Raw genomic sequence first — 20,012 nt, 5'->3', positions numbered from 1 at the left:
CTCAATGACTTATTCATTAAAACATTTTACTGGCAGTTTTAGTTTCTTATTCAGAGTGTCAGAGAGTGGGAAAAAAAAAATCATTTTCACATATTATTAAAAAAAAAAGAAAATAAAAAAATTTAATTAACCTTTTTTAAAAAGTTATTCACCCCAAAAAATTTTATCAAAAAATAAAATAAAAATAAAAGAATATGAAATGAGGAAAATTTCTTTCTAAAGCTACTTTTTGTAATATCTATTTCATGCTTTTCTCATGTAACACAATAATGGCTTTAAATTATCTTTTGTCGATGATTTCTCAGCCGCATTTGATGTATGATTAATATGTGATTAGATTGATTAATCGCCACATTGCATAATTGATTAGATTTAGTTAGTTTTACCCCTAGTTATGATGTGATAAACCTTTCCTCAGGTGGAGAGACGCTGGATGAATGTGGGCTGATGTTCCTGCTGGCCGTTCGTCTGCACACCTTCCTCCTCACGTCTCTGCCTCCGGCTCATCGCGGTCCACTCCTCTGCCAAGGTACGGCAAGCGTTCAGATAGTGGTTCTGCATATTTTTGTAACTCAAACAGTAGAGAATGCAATTCCCAGTGAAATGTGTACCTTGAGTGCAATGCCTTGCAGAGACGTAATTGTAAACCTCAGCTGATCTTCCTCAGCTGTGATGTGTTCTGTGGATTTTGAGCTCAGTAACTCAGGTGCTGCTGGTCAACAGGACTGTCCACCTGTCACTACGCCTGGGCGTTCCACTCCGAGGCTGAAGAGGAGCTGCTCAACATGCTTCCGGCGCTGCAGAAAGGAGACCCCTCGTGGCCGGAGCTTAGAGCCATGGGCGTGGGCTGGTGGCTCAGGAGCACCAATAAGCTTCGCAGATGCATTGAGAAGGTTTGACCAAACTGAGCCCATTTTCTGTGCATATTAGATGACGATGAGTATATTTTGCCAAAATTGGCAGGATATATAATAATCTAAGATATTTAAGTAAATAAAGCACAGATTCACGTTTTACTGTGTTGGAGTTGCATGCATTCTGCTGTGGAGTTATTAGGGGTCAAGCACCATAGGCATCTACTGCATCTGTTAGCTTTCCCTGGATTGATTGTTCTGCATTTTTTGGCTGAGTCTGTGGCAGTCCGTAAACCGCTATTGAACAGTTTTTGTTTGCAAAGCAGCTTTACGGAAAATATTAAGTGTCTACATTATATTTAGGAGTAGGTTATTAGTGTCTATGGCAGAAATGTACAGTAAGAATCATGCAGTTAGTTACAACAGTGACGGTGAAGACTATTAACTGCAATGATTATATGTTGTGATTAAACTTTGCAATTGCGTTGTGATTTAAGCAAAATTTGGTAGTTTTATGTTGTTCCAGGGTTAGCATCATCTGAGAGTTGTTTTCCGAAACTTTTAGAACTTTTAGCTTGTGACTGGTATATCATATAACCTAACCTCAAGAAGCATCAAATATTAAAAATACATCAAATATGCATAAATAATTTGTGTCTCTGCAATGCTTCAGTATATTGACATAAAACTTTGTAGGTACTATTGTCACAATGTGCACTGCCACTATACACTTCAAAAGTTTATATATGATGTTAAATCTACTCATAATCTAGTCACATCCTTTCAAACAGGTCAGCTCAGTCTGTAGCTGCTGCTTGTTTAATTATTCTTCTGTGCACGTGCATCAGATGCATGCCTTCAGCCACAATATTTAACGTCTTTGTTTTTCATCACTTTGAGTTTCATTGAGATAACTGAACAAAACTTGAAATTTAGTTATGCATTTTTTGTTGTTAATTTTCTATGGGCTTTATGAATTCCAAACAAGTGTAATGATTAGTGATGATCTATCTCCTACCAGGTAGCAAAAGCTGCTTATCAGAGAAACAACGACCCATTAGACGCAGCCTTGTTTTATCTGGCCATGAAGAAGAAAGCTGTGGTCTGGGGACTGTACAGGTAACTTCACAGTTCTCACACACACACACACACACGCATGCATGCACACACACACACACGCACGCACGCATGCATACACACACTCACACACACACACACACGCATGCATGCACACACACACACACACACACACACGCATGCATGCACACACACACACACGCACGCATGCATGCACACACTCACACACACACACGCATGCATGCACTCCCTCACACACACACACACACACACACACACACACAAACGCATGCTTCTGATTCTTGCTGCATCTAAATTGCCCAAAAGGGATCTTAATAAAGTTTGACATGACTTGATGCACACACACACACACACCTGTCAGCGAGGCTTCAATCCACTGAGAGCTCCTGTGTGTTGAAGGTCCCAACATAACACGAAGATGACAGCATTCTTCAGCAATAACTTCAGTGAGGACCGCTGGAGGAAGGCAGCACTGAAGAACGCTTTCTCTCTGCTCGGAAAGCAACGTTTCCAACATTCTGCGGCTTTCTTTCTGCTGGCTGGATCCTTGAAAGATGCTGTTGAGGTAGACCTGTTTATATTCTTCTCTGAACACTTCCTCTGTCATGATCTGCTGAAACAAGATCGTTGTGACTTTTATAGAAGGAAAGTATAAGCGTATTTTCTAAACACTTCCTGCCAGCTGATGATATTCTCATGATCTGTGGGTTTTACTCACTCGATCAGGTTTGTATAGAGAAGATGCAGGACCTTCAGCTGGCTCTGGTGGTCTGTCGGCTGTACGAGTCTGAGTTCGAGATGTCCTGCAGCTACAAGCGAATACTGCAGAGGCACGTGTTGGGTCAGGACCACCAGATCACGGCCCATCAGGACCCTTTCTTGCGCAGCATGGCGTACTGGGTCTTAGATGACTACAGCAGGGCTTTGAACACGCTGCTCGAGCCCAACGCAGACACGTCACATGAAGGTGAGAGCTTCACAGAGCAGCTTCACAGAGATCAACAGGAGAATAACGCAGTCAATTTTGGAAATTCGTAGGGCTACACAATAAATTGTTTTAATCATGATCATGATTTATGCTTCTCTTGATTTATTAAGCATAACCATCGGCTATACTTGCCGGCTGGTTATTTATTCTTAAAACATTTCAGATTCAGCTCTAAAGCAGCTCAATAATGTCATAATTCAGCTCAATTCCATTGACTGTTGATTCATTTTAGTTCAAAAACAGTGTCAATGTTCATCAATTATAAAACAAATTTGATTCTGCGATTCTTAATTTCAAATTCAATTCAGCTGTAAAGCAGCTCTACAAAAGACAATAGTGTTGTTATTCAGATCAATTCAGTTCTAGTTTTGTTCTCATATGATTGTCGAAAATATTACTGAATATTAAAGGATTAATTCACTTTCAAAATATATATATTTTTAATAATTTACTCACCCCCATGTCATCCAAAATGTTTGTCTTTTTTTCTTCAATCGCAAAGAAATTAAGGTTTTTTAGGAAAACTTTTCAGGATTTTTCTCCATATAGTGGACTTCAGTGATGCTCAGATGTTTGATCTTAAACTGTAGTTTCAGTGCAGCTTCAAAGGGCTCTACAGGATCCCAGCCATTGTTTTAAAATGAACATACAAAGAAGGTCAAACGCCCTTTACCAAAAAAAAAAGTAAAACTATGATGTGGGACGATTTTAAATTTGGGGGAGAAAATGAAATGGAGTTTTTCTACCCTAACTTTTTAAATATTAAATAATGTGCTTCCAGAACTGAATGTTACTTACAGGACTCAATCTCTTTCAGGAACCGGATCATCACCTTGTAGTCCTGATGTTTTTAACTTCTACACCTACCTCCGCACGCACCCGCTGCTGCTTCGCCGTCACTTCAGCTCCTCAGATAAAGCTAAAGTGCGCCTGACCGCTGAAGGCCGCGCCGTCGACTCCATCAGCCTCACGGAGAGGAGGCTCTTCTTCACCGCTGCTTATGCCCACTTACAGGCCGGCTGCCCCATGCTGGCTTTAGAGGTGCTCTCCAAAATGCCCAAGGTCGTGAAGCGCTCAAAGCCCTGCGAGAATTCACCCGTGTCGTTGAGCGAGCACAAAGATCAGGCCTTGACTCTGGACTGGTCTCAGCCGGTTCTCAACGGCTTGGAGTCGGTGTCCTCGCTCTCGTCTCCCAGAGAGGACAGTCAGTCGGACTCAGTGCTCAGTTTCGACTGGAGCCAGCCGTTGGTCACCCTGCAGGACGAGGCTTTGGAGCTCAAGTGGGACAGCGAGAAAGACGACTCGGACGAGGAAGAATCGGGCCTGGCCATGAAGACCATCCGTCCGGAGAAAGACGACGGTGCTCCGGAAGCGACCTCCACCCCCAGGGATCACGGTAGGGCAGTCAAAATGTCTGAAAAATTTAATTCAAATTTTGTACTTAAATATTATCAATATTCAAATTATATTCAGAGACATAATTTGGGGGAAAATGCTTTTGGCTTCTCTGAGGCCACAAGAGTGCGCATCAAGCAAGATATTACTAATGCATGTTTATTAAAGCAATAAAATAACATCACTATCTGTGAAAAAGTGCATCATGTTTATTTGCTTAAACAATTATAAACAAAGCAGCATCTTAGTTTAATACAAAGAAACACAGAGTACTTTTTCGTTTAAAAACATGAGATGCAGTGGGATGGAAAAAAACAGCCATAAAGTCTCGACATGTTTTTTAAAATTTGAACTTGCATTAATTTTACATGGCTTTCTAAGCATGCGGCTCTCTTGTGCGAGACGCGAGTGCAACGCTGATAGATGTTCCTCAAGAACATGCGCAAAATATGCATTCTGTGTGAACGGCTTGGTTTCAGTTTTGACGTAAACAAGATCGTCTCTGCATTGATGTTCTGTTTTTCCGCAATATTTTGAATGAACAACGTAGCAGCACCGCATCAAACATTAAAAGCATTAAAAGCAACGGCACTTACTCGTGCGCCACTGATAAGGCTGCCTGACACCGTGTCCACGCCAGACACGACAGAATCAATCAAATATCAGACGCGTGTGTGGGCGGGCAACGAAAAGAAATGCATAAGTTTATAATCTAATTCATAAATATCAAACCTTTTTAACATTATTAAATGCACATTCATGTTCACATTCGAGTTCACAGTTTTAACGTACATGTTTGCTTTAATTTTCAAGATCTAAGGTAAACTATCTGTTGTTGCTTTCAGTATAGCTATAAGGTCACGCAAAATGACATTCAAACTAGGGTTGGGCCGATAGACAATGCCATGAAAGTAGTCCCCAGCTAAATAACTAGTTATGATATACCTAGGGACTACTTTCAGGCGCTGCGTAATATCATTGCGCCTGCATAATCAAAGTTCCTTGATTATTACGCTGGAATGAGAGTATAGTTCCTAACCATATCGGACTAGAAAATCACAACTTTTCATTTTCCGTCAGTCTTAGCACACGATGTAACTACAGAAGAGTCAAGCTTTAAATAGGAAAATTATGGAAACTCTTTAGTCATTTTTGAGCGAGATGCTAATGGTCTAATCCGATTCAATGATCTATGCTAAGCTATGTTAAAAGTGCTACCGCTAGATTGTCTGAATGGATTCAAAAACGGTAAAACTCAACTGTTTAACCCTAGGAGAGTTGTAAAATAAGCCTGCCTAAAGTGTTCCTTTGAAGTATTCAATTCTGGAATTGAAAGTGATTTCCGACCCTACTCAGAACTGAAGTATACTTTCAACCATTTTTCCTTTCGAATGTGTATTTTTATTTTAAATTCAATGAATATTCGAAATTCCAATTTTTATTTGACAGCCCTAGATCACGGCGCAGACGATTCGCCCGCGTTGACCGAGGACATGCTCGCCGCGCAGCTGAAGTTCAGCTCCTGTCTGAAGATCCTCACCACGGAGTTGCGGACGCTGTCCACGGGATACGAGCTGGACGGAGGGAAGCTGCGGCATCAGTTGTGCCACTGGCTGGAGCGAGCCGTGGCGGCACTGCAGAGCTGCTGTGGCTACAACCCCTTCCTCCAGCACCTGCCCGAGGGCATCTCGACTGACCTGAGCCAGGTGGAGGATCTGGAGGAGCGGGGCTCGGTGGAGCAGGCCCGAGAGCTGCAGCATCGGCGCAGGCTTTGGCTGAATAGGAACCAGCCGCTGCTGCGCATCTTCCTGAGCTACTGCAGCCTGCATGGCTCTCACGGAGGAGGACTGGCCTCCGTCCGCATGGAGCTCATTCTGCTGCTGCAGGAGTCCCAGCAGGTAACACGCTTGAGTTAAGACACATGTTATGCAGGTTTGGATTGAATCACTTGAACTGGATCTTAAAGGGTTAGTTCACTCAAAAATGAACTAGGTTTTACCTACCCTCAAGGCATCCTAGGTGTATATGACTTTCTTCTTTCAGGCAAATCCAATCCGAGTTATATTAAAAATGATCCTGGCTCTTCCAAGTGTTAGAATGGGAGTGGGTGGGTGTTTTTGTTCAACAGTCCAAAAGAAGTCAAATAAAGCGCATCTATCCATAATAAAACATGACTCACACGGCTCCGGAGGGAGAATAAAGGCCTCCTTTAGCGAATCGATGCGTTTTTTGTATTAACCTAGTATGCTTTGAGGGTGAGTAAAACATGGACTAATTTTCATGTTATGTTGTTTCTTACGGTGGCCGAGAGAGCTCAACGCGCTACAAATAAAAAAACAAGCAAATTAGGAAAACATCTTCATCAATTTGTAAACACATGCGCTGCAAATAATCACAACACAAACAAATAAAGAAGCGCGCTGCAAATAGGCACGGATCACATCGGAAATGTTTAAGGGAACCACAAAGTGACAAACACGGCTGGGACATATTTATGAGGGTTTTCTCTGAAAGGTGAGAATTTTGTTTATTTTAACATCCTGCTCATACGATTCCTTATAGCTTTATTTTTTTTTTTGTTAAACCATGCACAAATTAACCATGGATTTACTACACTAACCATAGTTTAACCATGGTATTCATACAAATGTGGTTATACAAATGGCAATCAATATTCCAAAAAAAAATGGTTAATTTTCGATTTGTTGTGGTGGTTCTGTGGTCTGTGCTACTTGCAGCGTGTTTCTGTATTTGTTTGTGCTGTGAGTATTTGCAGCGCATGTGCTGTCAATCTGATGAAGATGTTTTCCTAATTTGCTAATTTTTCTATGTGCATGTGTTTTCTGAAGAGCTCTCTGAGGCACCGTAGTTTCTGTCTCCTGGCCGCAGCTGTTGTTCATTATTTCATCTGCACATGTGGATTATGGATGCGTTTTCTCTGTCTCTCTTCAGGACGGCGGTCTACAGATCTCCGCTCCCGCTCCGCAGCACCTGTCTGTTCCTCTTTTCCTGGCTTGGACCGCCAGCTCCAAAACGGTGGTGGCCAATCCCATAGTGCACCTGACCAACCTCACGCATGACATACTGCACACCATCAACGCTCTGGACGCGCCTCCGCACCCGGATATCGTCAACAACAAGGTGAAGCTCATCAGAACGAGGTGTTGTTACTGTCATGATTGGTCCTCTAACGCATCTTCCTTCTGTCTCAGATCTACGTGATGCACACACTGGCGGCTTCCCTCTCCGCCTGCATCTATCAGTGTCTCTGTGATGGACACAATTACAGGTGGGTGTGTCTGTCAGCCTCACGATGACCCCGTGACCTCTGCCCTCTTCACTGATTTGATTCTTTATGGAACGTTTCTCTTCATTTGAAACTTTTGTGACCAGTGCTGGCAAAATGAGTCGCTTCATTTTTGATTAGTAATATGCATTGTTAAGAACTTCATTTGAACAACTTTAAAGGAGATTTTCTCAATATTTAGATTTTTTTGCTCCCTCAGATTCCAGATTTTCTGATAGTTGTATCTCAGACAAATATTGTCCTATCATAATAAACCATACATCAATGGAAAGATTATTTATTCAGCTTTCAGATTTAAAAAAAAATTACCCTTATGACTGGTTTTGTGTTCCAGGGTCACAATTACTATATTAATAATCACAATATAGCTTTTTTATTTTATCTTTGTTATTATAAATAAGAACGGGTAGAAAGAAAGAAAAAACAGTAGAACAAATATAAGAAAGAAACAAATAATGCATTACCTTTTCATTTCACTTCTAAACAAAAGCATTCAAGAAAAACAAATAATTAAATGTAAAAATCACTTAAGTGTGTTCATTACAAATGAATTGATTATTAAAACTACAAAAGCAGTTCAATCGAGCAGCGAGTGATTCCTTCTTTTCTTTTATTGTTAGATTAACATTAATGTGACAGACGGCCTGTATATTAAGACACAGTTTACTGCACGGATCTAATATAATGTCACACATCCAATGTTTTTCCCCAAGCGTTCCCCAAACCTTCAGTTAAGACATAATAGATTGTTTGTGTGAACACTTAAATACTGTACTTCAGTGTATGTGTGTATATTTATCGGGATCGCACACAGTCTGTGTCGTCAGCACAAAAAGTGAGCAGAGAAAAAGGTATGCCTCTCAGAAAACATACAAATAAAGATGATTTTAGATGTTTAATTACTATTTGGAGCATTGGGGTCGCTAAACGAGGGCTTAATGAGCTAATTTTTGTGAAAAACTTGACTAAAATTAAAATTTTTTACTTTTTTTACGTGTAGCTCAATATTGCCAGCACGGGTCACATTTGCTTGTCTTGTAATCGCTCGGTCTGATAATGAGCCAATGGCCTATGAATGTGACGCTCATGTGACGTGTGGCATTTACAGATGAATGTGGCCTTTGTGTGGATCCGTTTGCACATTTATTCTCCGTCACTGCAGATTAGTTGTGTTTATCAGCGCTCTTACTGAGTGTCTGAAGCCCAAATGTGTTGGAACAGAAATCTGGATGATTAAAGGAATAGTTAGGATTCTGTCTTCATTTGCTCACCCTCATGTCGTCTCAAACCCGTATGGCTCTCTTTATGAATGCTCTTCTCTGGACAGTAAATGAATAGAGACCAGAGAGAGCGAATGAGATTGAAGAGATGCGCTTTTGTGATGCTATGAGGGTGATGGATGAACGAAGCCCTTTAAAGTCATCATGAAATGAAAATCCATTTTCTAAATGCATGATATAGATCTTACGATGAGCAATCTGAGCATGTTTCATTTTTACAAATGTTCCGAGCTCATAATGTATAATCTAAATATCATAACTGGGTCTTCTCTCTGGTGATGCAGGATTTCTTCAGTCATTTAGTCTGCTTAAACTCCGCCCCTCCATTCTAACGCTAAGCCCCTCCTCCACTATTGAGCACCACGCCCACTTCTTAACATCCAATCAACAACTAATGCATAGAACCAAGTCCCGCCCCACATTTATGCTTTTTTGATAATCCACTTCACTCGGATGTCACAATACAGAAAAAAGATCTGTTGAAGCTTGTTTCATCGTGACTTTAAAAAGCATTATTATTATTCCTTTTTTTTTTTAAAGTACATGTTTGTTAGACAAATATTTAAATTATGGCTGTCAAGCACTTAAAAAATGTAATCTAATTAGTTACATTGATGTGTCCATTAATCTGTTTAATTACAAATTAATCACACATCAATTTTGGCTGAGAAATCGCCCCCTAAATTATCATTTTTTTTAAAGTCATTATTGTGTTTAGATGAAAAAGCATTGGACATAATAGCTTTAGAAAGAAATATTTAGATTTAACATCATATAATAAACAGGTCTAAATAAGGTATTTAAATTAAAATTGATATGAAATTAAAATGATTTAATGATACACCAAATATGGGGGGGGGCGGTAGGTGGTGGCGAGTCACTGTCGTAATGAGTGAGTCACTGAATCATTGAGTCACTCGATTCATTCAAAACCGTTGATTCATTCAGAAACGAAGCAGGTGATGAATGAGTCACTGAATCACTAGCTGTTTCCATCCACCTATTTTATGTGCATTTTGGAATATCGCATAAAAATGCTGGATAGAAACGCCAAGATGCACATAAATTCTAAAAATGTGCATAAAAAAAACGTATGTTTATCAGGAATGATGATTTTGTTCTCTTTGACTCGTTAGATGGAAACGGTGCTTTGTTCGCAAATGTTTTATGCGATATTCCAGTTTTGCGCATAAGTTAAATTTGAATATTTGGATGGAAACATAGCTACTGACTCATTCGATTTGTTCAAAACCATGGATTCAAATCCAATCCAAATTAACGCCCTAATTGTAATATGTATGTTTTTCCTCAGCCATGTGAATCCGTTCACGGGTATCACCTACCAGAGCGTCCTGCTTACCCATCAGCCCCCGGTGAGGAGCGTCAGCATGGAGGAGGCCATCCTGCCTAACACCTCTCCTGCGCAGTGGCCTGGTAAAGCACAGTGACCTCTGACCTCTGACCCCTGAGCTCATCGTCAGACTCCAGACTCACCTGTGTGTCTGTGCAGGTGTGAGCGTCCTGATGCGGCTGCTGAGCGCGTCTGGAGACGAGAACCAGCCTGGTCTGCCTGTGCTTCTGTGTGAGATCCTGACCGCTGTCTTCCTCGGCCTGTTCGTCCACGGTCTGGCCACTCACTCCAGCCACGAGCTCTTCCGTATCATCGCTCATCCGCTCAACAGCAAGCTGTGGGTGGCCGTGTTTGGTGGCGGCGCTCGCGCTTGCGCTCCTGTGCCGGAGAAACCCAGCTCACCTACAGGTTCTGCTCTCTTCATGATGCTCTTTGTGTGCTAGTTTAATCAGCACTGGAAAAAATTAATAGTTGAGAAAACGTAAAAAAAAATAAGGCAACTTGATGTAGTAAGACTTTTGTGTTCTCAACAATAAGAACAAAGTCCATAGCAACCACACTGACTACCCTAGCAACCGCATAGCAACACCCTGGCAACCACCCTGGGTAGCCTAACCAACACCCTAGCAACCACCATGAGTAGCCTAGCAACCACATAGCAACACCTTAGCAACCACCACAAGTACCCTAGCAACCTGTGGGTTCTGCTCTCGTCAGGGTGCTGTTTGTCTGCTAGTTTAATCAGCCTTCACACTATGACCTGTTTATGAAAAATCTAAATAAATATTATAATTGACTTACTGTATTCCTGTAAAAATGTTTAAAAGGTAGCAGTATAATATATTGCTAAAAACTGCTAAAGGCTGGTACAGTTAATAGACATGCACATTCAAACAAAACATGCGTTCTCAAACTTCTTTGTCATCTGAACCCCTTTTGAGCTAAAATATTATCTTGAAGTCCCCCTGAAATTTTAAGTCAATATTTCAATCATTTAAATAATGGTCACATGACAATTTTATAAATAATACAATACAAATAAACAATTTTTTGGTAGGTGTTTTGAGTTTTTTTTTTTTTTTTTTTTTCATTTTTTATAATTTAATTAATTTTAGGAAGCTTTGTTTAGTTTTTTATATCAGTTATTTCAGTTTTACATTGTAATATTTTTTAAATATGTTTTTAAGTTTGATAAAAAAAAAAAAAAAATCATATTTAATTCATTTTTTAAATACATTTGTTTAGATTTTTTATTTTAAAATGATGCATTTCAATTTTACATTTTAATGAATTAATTAATATTAATAAGTGTTTTGTTCATTTGAAAAATATTAAATTTTTAAATTTTTATAATTAAATTTTTAATAATTGTTTAATTTAGTTTTATTTTAAAATGATTTATTTCAGTTTTACATTTTTAATATTTAATATTTAATAAGTTTATTTAGAATTTTTTTTTTTTCAATTTTACATTGATTTAATTCATTTGAATGTGTTTTATTTAGATTTTATTTTTAAATTATGTATTTCAATTTCGCACATATGATTTCACAAATTTTTAGTAAATATTTTATTTTGATTGTTTTTGTTTTAAAATAATTAATTCATTTTAATTTGACATTTGTATTAATTTTTATCTTTTTATCAGTATAAAACTCCCTGTTTGGTAAACCCTGAAACAAAGTATTAAATTGGTGATTATTGCGTTCCGATTATCAGCTCCAGTGATATTAAAGCCTTCTGTTGTGTTTGAGTGATTTTATGGCGTCTTGCTCACTATATGCTCCTCTTTATTTGTGTGTGTATGTGTTAGTGGAAGATGCGGAGCGGAAGCAGCGGCGTTTCCGGCTGCACTCATCACGCAGTAACTCCAGAGAGGTTCCTGACAGTCCGGTCAGCCCCAGACCCGTGGTGATGGAGCTGGACACATCCGTCTGTAAAGAGCGTTTCGTGCCGCCTGAGCTCAGCATCTGGGATTATTTCATCGCAAAGGTTTTCTTTTATTCTTCATCTTGCAGTAATTTGACACTGTTATGTTTGTGAACTCATTTGTTTTTCCTGCGTGAAGCCGTACCTGCCTCCATCCTCCAGCCGAGTGGAGTACGACTCTGAGGAGAGCCAAGGCAGTGAGGATGAGGAAGATGAGGAGGAAGAAGATTCCTTTGATCCCAACTCTCCACTGGCAGAGCATTCCAACAATAACTCGTACAGGTGAGCCGTGAGTACAGCTGCACGATTAATCGTTAAAAGATCGCGATCTCAATTCACACAGAGAGCAGACGGTTATCATGTTTAAGTAAGAAACAGCTTCACAAACAGTCTTTTCAACCACACATTATTATTTCTGTCTTACAGTCATTCATATCATCACAGAAATACTGGGATGAAAGAGTATAGTTCGCATATAAACACTGATGTCTGTGGTAGCGATCAAAATAGAGCAAGTCAATTTTTGAATTGATATAACGTTTTGAGTCAATTGTGTTGTTTGGCCACTAGGTGGCGACAAGTGGCTGTTAAAATGTATTTGTCATTGAATCATTCATTCAAGAGATTCGTTCACAAACGCTGATCATCCAGTAATGAAACAAGTGAAGTATTTATGAGTGAGTCATTGAATCATTCATTCAAACCACTTTTTCATAATTGTAATATTAAAATTGGTGTATTAAATATATTAACATTCAAATACATATATATTAAAATGTTTAATAATTCATTCAAGTTAAACACTTTTAAACAGACTGTCACATTGTTTCGTTTAGTTCAGAATCGTGGTATAATAGTGAGCTTTATTTGAGACAAAAAAATAGTGATTCTCAATTTATCCAGAATGGTGCAGCTCTAGAAACTTTCCTGTAGCTCAAATAGTAGAGCATGGCGCTAGCAACGCCAAGGTCATGGGTTCGATTCCCAGGGAAAGCAAGAGCTGATAAAATGTAGAAACTGTAACTTGAATGCAATGTAAGTCGCTTTGGATAAAAGTGTCTGCTAAAGGCGTAAATGTAAATGATAATGATGAAGATGTTTCTGTGCAGCTGGTGTCTGATGCGCTTGGCGATGGTGCAGACGGTCCTGTTCAACCTCAAGACCCTCTATCCGATGGCAGGTCACGACCTCTTAGGTAATGAGACAGCTGCAGCACACGTATGGAGTGTGTGTGTGTGTGTAGAGTGTGTGTGTGTGTAGAGTGTGTGTGTGTAGAGTGTGTGTAGAGTGTAGGGATTGAACGATTACCGGCTTGACGATGAATCATGATAAAGTTCCCCACAGTTAGTATTACTGTTTCATATTTTAATTATCATTATAACTGTATTCGATTACTGCGAGATTACAGAGTTTTCAGTAACAGTCTCAGGTGCACACAGCAGCAGATTAGTCCAAGCCACTAATAAGACAATCTCTGGAGTAGTTTCGTTTTGAGTGAAAATATGGTGGAAAAGCTGGGAGGTTTTAAAAGAATGCTAAATGAATATATTAATTAATTATATCAATGTATCTCTGAAGGTTCTGACTGTCTTTAGAAAAGATTCGATGGCATTTTGTTTTCACCTTCGCTCCATATAATACCTAATAAAGTAGTGTTCTTTACGGGAAACGGCTGTAATTCTGCTGCTCCATCAGCGCCACCTGCTGTCAGAGACTGGATTTACACAGACTCACATTCAGCCTGACTTAACCCTTTTCTTTATTTAAAGGCTGAAATGTGAGGTTTACCTTTATATGAAACACTCTCAAAGCTTTATTTGAACATTTATATTATATATTTAAACATGCTATTAGATAAACTGTTGTCAGACATGATGTCATTTAAAATCTGGACATCACTGGTCATGTTATTGTTTTAGTGATTATTCAAACAAAAAGTCATTTTATTTGTTGTTGGTTGATTTTAAATATAAAACTTGAAGTGATTTATGTGTCAGTACTTTGTGAACATTTCCAGCATATTTTAACAATACCGTGATAATAATGATAAACGTGATCATTTTGGTCACTATAATCGTGATAAGAAAATTTCATACCGTTACATCCCTGGTAGAGTGAAACGTGCGTGTGTGTGTTCGTGCGTGTGTGTGTGTGTGTGTGTGTGTGTGTGTACCTACTTAACCATATTTTGGGGACAAATTTGTACCCAAAAGTGAGGTAAACCTGACAAAATCTCCAAAAACCTCCCTTTGGGGATGTCCTCATTTGTAAAATGGGTTTAAAAATAAACTAAAAGTTTTTTTGAAATTGTAAAAATGCAGAAAGTCTCCTGTGAGGGCTAAGTTTAGGTGTAGGGTAGGTGTAGGGCAATAGCACACACAGTTTGGGATGTCCCCATTTAGATAGCTAAGTAAACGCGTGTGTGTGTGTGTGTGTGTGTGTGTGTGTGTCAGATCTGCCTGTGTGCTCGCCGCTCTGTCACGCCGCTCTCAAGACGCTCCAGCGCTGGGAGCAGCTGCTGCTCAAGAGGCTGGAGATTTTCGGAGGTCCTCCGTCGAGGTTCATCTGCACACAGCTGCTGGAGGAGAGCGTGTCGTCGGGTCCGGCGCTGCTGCGGCACAAAGCCCTGTTTGAGCCCTCCAACACACCCTTCAGGTACAGCATACACGTCACACACACTTAAAGTGCTCAACGATTCATTTCTCCAAACCCCTCCTTTGTGTGATTGGTCTCATTTGCATCTCATCTCGCCTGTAATACCTGATAAAGCAGTGTTTGTGAGCGCAGTGCTCCTTTGTTTACAGCGGAAACCGCTATTTTAACGCTCCAAAAGCGGCACCCAGTGGCAAAGAATGAATTTGCATTTTCATTCAGACCAAGCAAAAAGATCAACAAGTGAGCAGGGAATATGCTAATGTTGAAGTCAACATGAAACGGCTTGGGATTCGTTTTAAAAACGACTCTTTTCAATGATTCAGAGTCGACTCTTTCTTTTGAGAGACAATAACTTTATACACGGAGCACTTTCAGAACTTAGCAGGATGTGTTCATTCACTTAGAGCTGTGTTACTCACTGCATGAAAGATCATCTTCAAAAATACATGATAGGGGCACTTTAAGACTCGACTGAAACAGCAGTTTTTGGTTTTTGTAGGGCTGAAATCATTGACTGAAACAGCAACTTAAATTAGTTTTTTTCCGATGGCGTTTTGATTTCTCATTTTTAATCGATACTGATATGGATTGTTAAATCTCAAGATCAGTCTCTCAGTCTGTGCTGTTTCCTGTTGATGTGTGAACTTCACTAAATATTGTTTGTAGCTCCTGCCATCCAATAAATCACAGTAATCTTTGTGCTTTGTTACTTTTAATATAAAACAAAGCTTTCAAAATTCAGCTTTCAAATTCTGTTGATATTATCTGTAAATTCAGTCAGTAAATGTGTTTTTGTGGCTGTTTAATGTGTGGTGACGGATTGCTGTAGTGAACCGCTCATCTCTTCCTCTTTACTACTAGTTATAAATCTGTCATGGAAACAAGCTTTTATTGCTGCCTCTGTTTAAATGTTTATATTTCGACTAGTGATGCACCCAAATGAAAATTCAGGGCCAAAACCAAAACTTAAAAAAAAAAAAAAAACTTTTTTGTATAATTGTGTTAATATTACACCTTTTAATTTATTTTACCTAAGCATCAAAATAAAAAATTTTGGAAAACGAAATGTAATAATCAATTACTTAATAAACTACTAAATAAAAACGAGTTTAACAAAAAATCTAATTGCTCATAAGGCAGTTTTTATGTCAACTTTAATAAGTGAATTATGTTTCTACTCCAGTTTGTTGAACTATAAACTTTTAAACGATGGCTGTAATAATTTTTCAAGACATATTTATGCAAACATACATTAAATAACGAAGACATGACTAGGAGATTAAGTAAAAATATAATTCATAATTAAAATATTTACTAAACATAATTAAAATATTGACCAAAAAACTTCCTTGTGTACAACTCAGTTGTTATTTGAGCGTTGATTATTAAATACATTTAATTAATTCATTATGAAATTACCTTTATTCACTTTTGGCTACAAAAAGTGAATAAAGTATAAATATATTTCTAGTATAAATATCTAAACATTCTTGAATCAAGTTGCATTTACTGTACGAGTAAAATGATTTAAGATATTGTCTTGTTTTCAAAAAAAAAAAAAAATCAATTTTGTTAGTTTTTACTTAAAACAAGCAGAAATATCTGCCAATGGGGTCAGAAAAATAATCTCGTTTAGTCTTTGAATTAAGATTATTTTTCTGACCCCATTGGCAGATATTTCTGCTTGTTTTAAGTAAAAACTAACAAAAAAAATATATATTTTTTTTAAGAAAACAAGACATAATATCTTAAATAATTTTACTTGTACAGTAAATGCATCTTGATTCAAGAATGTTTAGATATTTATTCTAGAAAACAAGACAGAAACACTAAGTAAGAGAATAATTTTCTGAATTGAAATGATAATTTGGCTTTGTGACGAGGTTCTGAGCGTGTTTGATTCTCAGGTCTCGCCGGCGCTCCGCTCTGCCCGTCAGACGGCTGTGGCAGTATCTGGTCAAACAGGAAGAGGTTCAGGAGACGTTCATACGAAACATCTTCACCAAGAAACGAGATCAGAACGAGGTATTTGTGCTGCTGTTCCCCATCAGCTGCTTGATTTCACTCCTCCTGATTGTGTTTTTAGCAGTCACCCCTGTCTGTGGAGCCATTAATGTCATTAATACTGATAACTGGTGGTGTACTTGTGTTAATTGAAGATGTTTGTAATTAACGTCTAATTGTGGCTGTGATGTGTGTGATTGACCGGCATGTTTGAATCAGGAGACTGACAGTGTGAAATGTTCTGTGCCGCTGGAGTCCACACACAACCAGGTATCTAACAGAGCTTCTGCTCCTTCATCATCATCATCCTCCTCCAGTCGTGAGGCTCTTTAAGATGCACGTTTATCTGCAAATCAACATGAAATCACAGATCTGCTCAGTAGTGCATAGTGCCTCTAAACTAGACTGTGTCTTAACAACTAATCTGACCAACTAGCAGTTAGTTACCAAAGGAGGAATCAGTCTTACTTTTCAAATTCAAAGTATTTGACCAATCATTTTTATGTGACTGACTTAATGGAATGACCAGTCTTGAAGAAAACAAAACATCAATGACTAACTTGTAAGACTAGTCTAAGCCCGAAGTCGATCGCCCACAATGCACTGCAAACTCGCAGTGAGGTCTGAACATCAAGTCCTGACCTTAATCTGTTTTCCTTATTTAAACCCGAGTAAAACACGATATTCAGCATCACATGTGATTTCCTGTTGATTTAAAGCTTGGACACTGAGTGTTAGTGAATAAGCCGGATTGTTCACACATTATTTAAACATTTATTCTCCTCTAGCAGTAGCTCATGACTGAGAGGCCTTTAAAAGAGTCTTTAAACAGCACAACATGTTATCTCTGTGGTCTCTGTCACAATGAGGGATGGAACGATTCACTCAACTCACAATGCATTTTAGATTCAACACTATTGTCCTGTTAAATACTGTAAAGCTGCTTAGACTCAATCTGTATTGCATTAAGCTCTATAGAATAAAGAAGACATGACGATGTGATTTGATTCACGGTACTGATTTCACAATATGATTTTATCACATTCTGTTTTTTTATTCAAAGATTCACAAATTATACATAAAAAGGTGTCCTTTTATTATTTCTCAAACAAAATGCTGCACATTTCTTTGTGAAATTGAAATATGTCAAATAACAAAAATAAAATGAAATTTTAAAACATCAAATCAAATAAATAAATAATACAAATAAAATAAATCTCTTTATTTTATCTCTTTAAAAACAAAAATAAGGTTTCCATTTAAAATGACAGGCAAACACTGCATACATGCAGCATGAGCAGTTTCTGATTTAAATTAGTTTGTATAATTTCCAAATTTGAAGCAAAACAGAATGGTTCGACTTTAATTTTGTGAAACTGTTCAGTTCAAGTTTATTTGTATAGCGCTTTTCACGATACAAATCATTGCAAACAGTGTTGGATCAGTTACTCCAAAAAAGTAATGAATTACTAGTTACTAATTACATCTTCAACAGTGTAATTAATTACTGTAGTAATTACTCTCTCCAAAAAGTATTTAATTACTTATTACTCATTACTTTCTAAACCCTATATCAACCTCGACAAGTTAATGATTCTTAACTTTTTAATTCTTTCAAATAAATAATACATAACTACATAAATTATTCACACTTTAGATTAGGGGCCAATTCTCAACTATACTTTTGCCTCAATATACTCCTAATTACTGCTTATTAATACTTAGTAAAGTAGTTGTTAAGCTTAAGAATTGGGTAGGGTTAAGGATTAGGAATAAGGTCTTCAGAATAAGACATTAATATGTGCTTTTTAAGTAATAATAAACAGCCAATATCCCAGTAATATTCATGTTAATAACCAACTAGTTAATATTGAGAATTGGACGCTAAAGTGTTACTAATATTCTTATTAACTCACCAAAGTATTTGAGGTGAGAAGGGAACATAAAAAGCATGGATTTTAGGCTTTAAATGTTGATGTTAAATCCACTGTTGTATTTTATTGTATTTTATTGTATTGTATATAAATGTTCTACGGTCTATACACAGTATTAAGCTCAAGTATATAAGAAGTAACTGTAATTAAATTACAGAAAAAATAAGAGTAATCCCTTACTTTCTCAAGGGAAAGGTAATTAAATTACAGTAACTAATGACTTAGTAACTAGTTAGACCCAGCACTGGTTGCAAAGCAGCTTTACAGAAAATTAAAGTTTACATTATATTTAGGAGTAGCTATACTAACTAAACTATAGTACATAAATCATATCTGTATGAAACCGAAACAGCAGACGAGCCGCATGAGACGCAGTTTCACTCTCTGCCAGCAGGTGGTGCTTCTGGAACAGCAGCGATACAGCGTTTCTTTGGTTACTGCTGTAAACACAGCAGCTGCTACTTTAATATGCATTATACAGAGACCAGATCAAAAGAAAACACCATCTAAACTTTCCTGAAGACAGTCAGTTTCTCTCAGAGACACACAAACCCCCGACTGTATTGTGATTCGTTTAACATCTCAGCTGACTTGAATCGCCACTTATATTTATTGATGATTTAATCGTGCATCGTTGCATCCCTATTCAGAACACTGCAAAACAATGATTTTGTCTTGTTTTCTAGAATAAATATCTAAACATTCTTGAATCAAGATACATTTACTTGACAAGTAAAATGATTTAAGATATTAAGTCTTTTCTTAAAAAAAAAAAAAGTTAAAAGCAAAAATATCTGCCAATGGGGTAAAGAAAAAAAAAATCTTAATTCAAAGGCTAAACAAGATTATTTGCTCCATTGGCAGATATTTTTGCTTGTTTTAACCAAAAACTAACAGAATTCTTTTTTTTTTTTTACAGAAAACTAAACATAATATCTTAAGTCAGTTTACTTGTACAGTAAATTCATCTTGATTCAAGAATGTGTAGATATTACTTGAAAACAAGATAAAAACAGGAAGTGAGAGAATAATTTTTTGCAGTGAACACATGAGCCCGTTGCGTTCACATCTGAGACGAGTGTTAGTGATGTTGCTGCTCTCTCCTTCCTCCTGCAGATCGAGGCCGATCTGGGATTTCCTGGAGGAAAAGCTCGCATCATCCACAAGGAGTCGGACATCATCACGGCGTTCGCCATCAATAAGGTGCTGCGACGCGA

At 38.0% G+C, this 20,012-nt stretch overlaps 1 protein-coding gene across 1 annotated transcript in view; it reads left to right on the top strand.

Moving 5' to 3' along the window:
* Positions 1–20,012, top strand: part of LOC306848639 (dmX-like protein 1) — a 63,034-nt gene that overhangs the window by 29,434 nt on the left and 13,588 nt on the right. Inside the window, exons 20-37 of the mRNA XM_079383299.1 lie at positions 419–529; positions 724–893; positions 1,876–1,973; positions 2,352–2,517; positions 2,679–2,919; positions 3,758–4,336; positions 5,785–6,233; positions 7,288–7,476; positions 7,548–7,624; positions 10,235–10,356; positions 10,433–10,681; positions 12,087–12,265; positions 12,342–12,484; positions 13,312–13,397; positions 14,656–14,857; positions 16,765–16,882; positions 17,081–17,131; positions 19,912–19,998. Coding sequence (XP_079239425.1) covers positions 419–529; positions 724–893; positions 1,876–1,973; positions 2,352–2,517; positions 2,679–2,919; positions 3,758–4,336; positions 5,785–6,233; positions 7,288–7,476; positions 7,548–7,624; positions 10,235–10,356; positions 10,433–10,681; positions 12,087–12,265; positions 12,342–12,484; positions 13,312–13,397; positions 14,656–14,857; positions 16,765–16,882; positions 17,081–17,131; positions 19,912–19,998 — 3,317 coding nt within the window. The remainder of the gene's footprint in view (positions 1–418; positions 530–723; positions 894–1,875; positions 1,974–2,351; positions 2,518–2,678; positions 2,920–3,757; positions 4,337–5,784; positions 6,234–7,287; positions 7,477–7,547; positions 7,625–10,234; positions 10,357–10,432; positions 10,682–12,086; positions 12,266–12,341; positions 12,485–13,311; positions 13,398–14,655; positions 14,858–16,764; positions 16,883–17,080; positions 17,132–19,911; positions 19,999–20,012) is intronic.

Source organism: Barbus barbus (assembly GCF_936440315.1).
Source record: "Barbus barbus genome assembly, chromosome: 28".
NCBI lineage: Eukaryota > Metazoa > Chordata > Actinopteri > Cypriniformes > Cyprinidae > Barbus > Barbus barbus.
The sequence above is the reverse complement of the archived record's forward strand: the minus strand, read 5'-3'. Positions and strand labels throughout refer to the sequence as shown.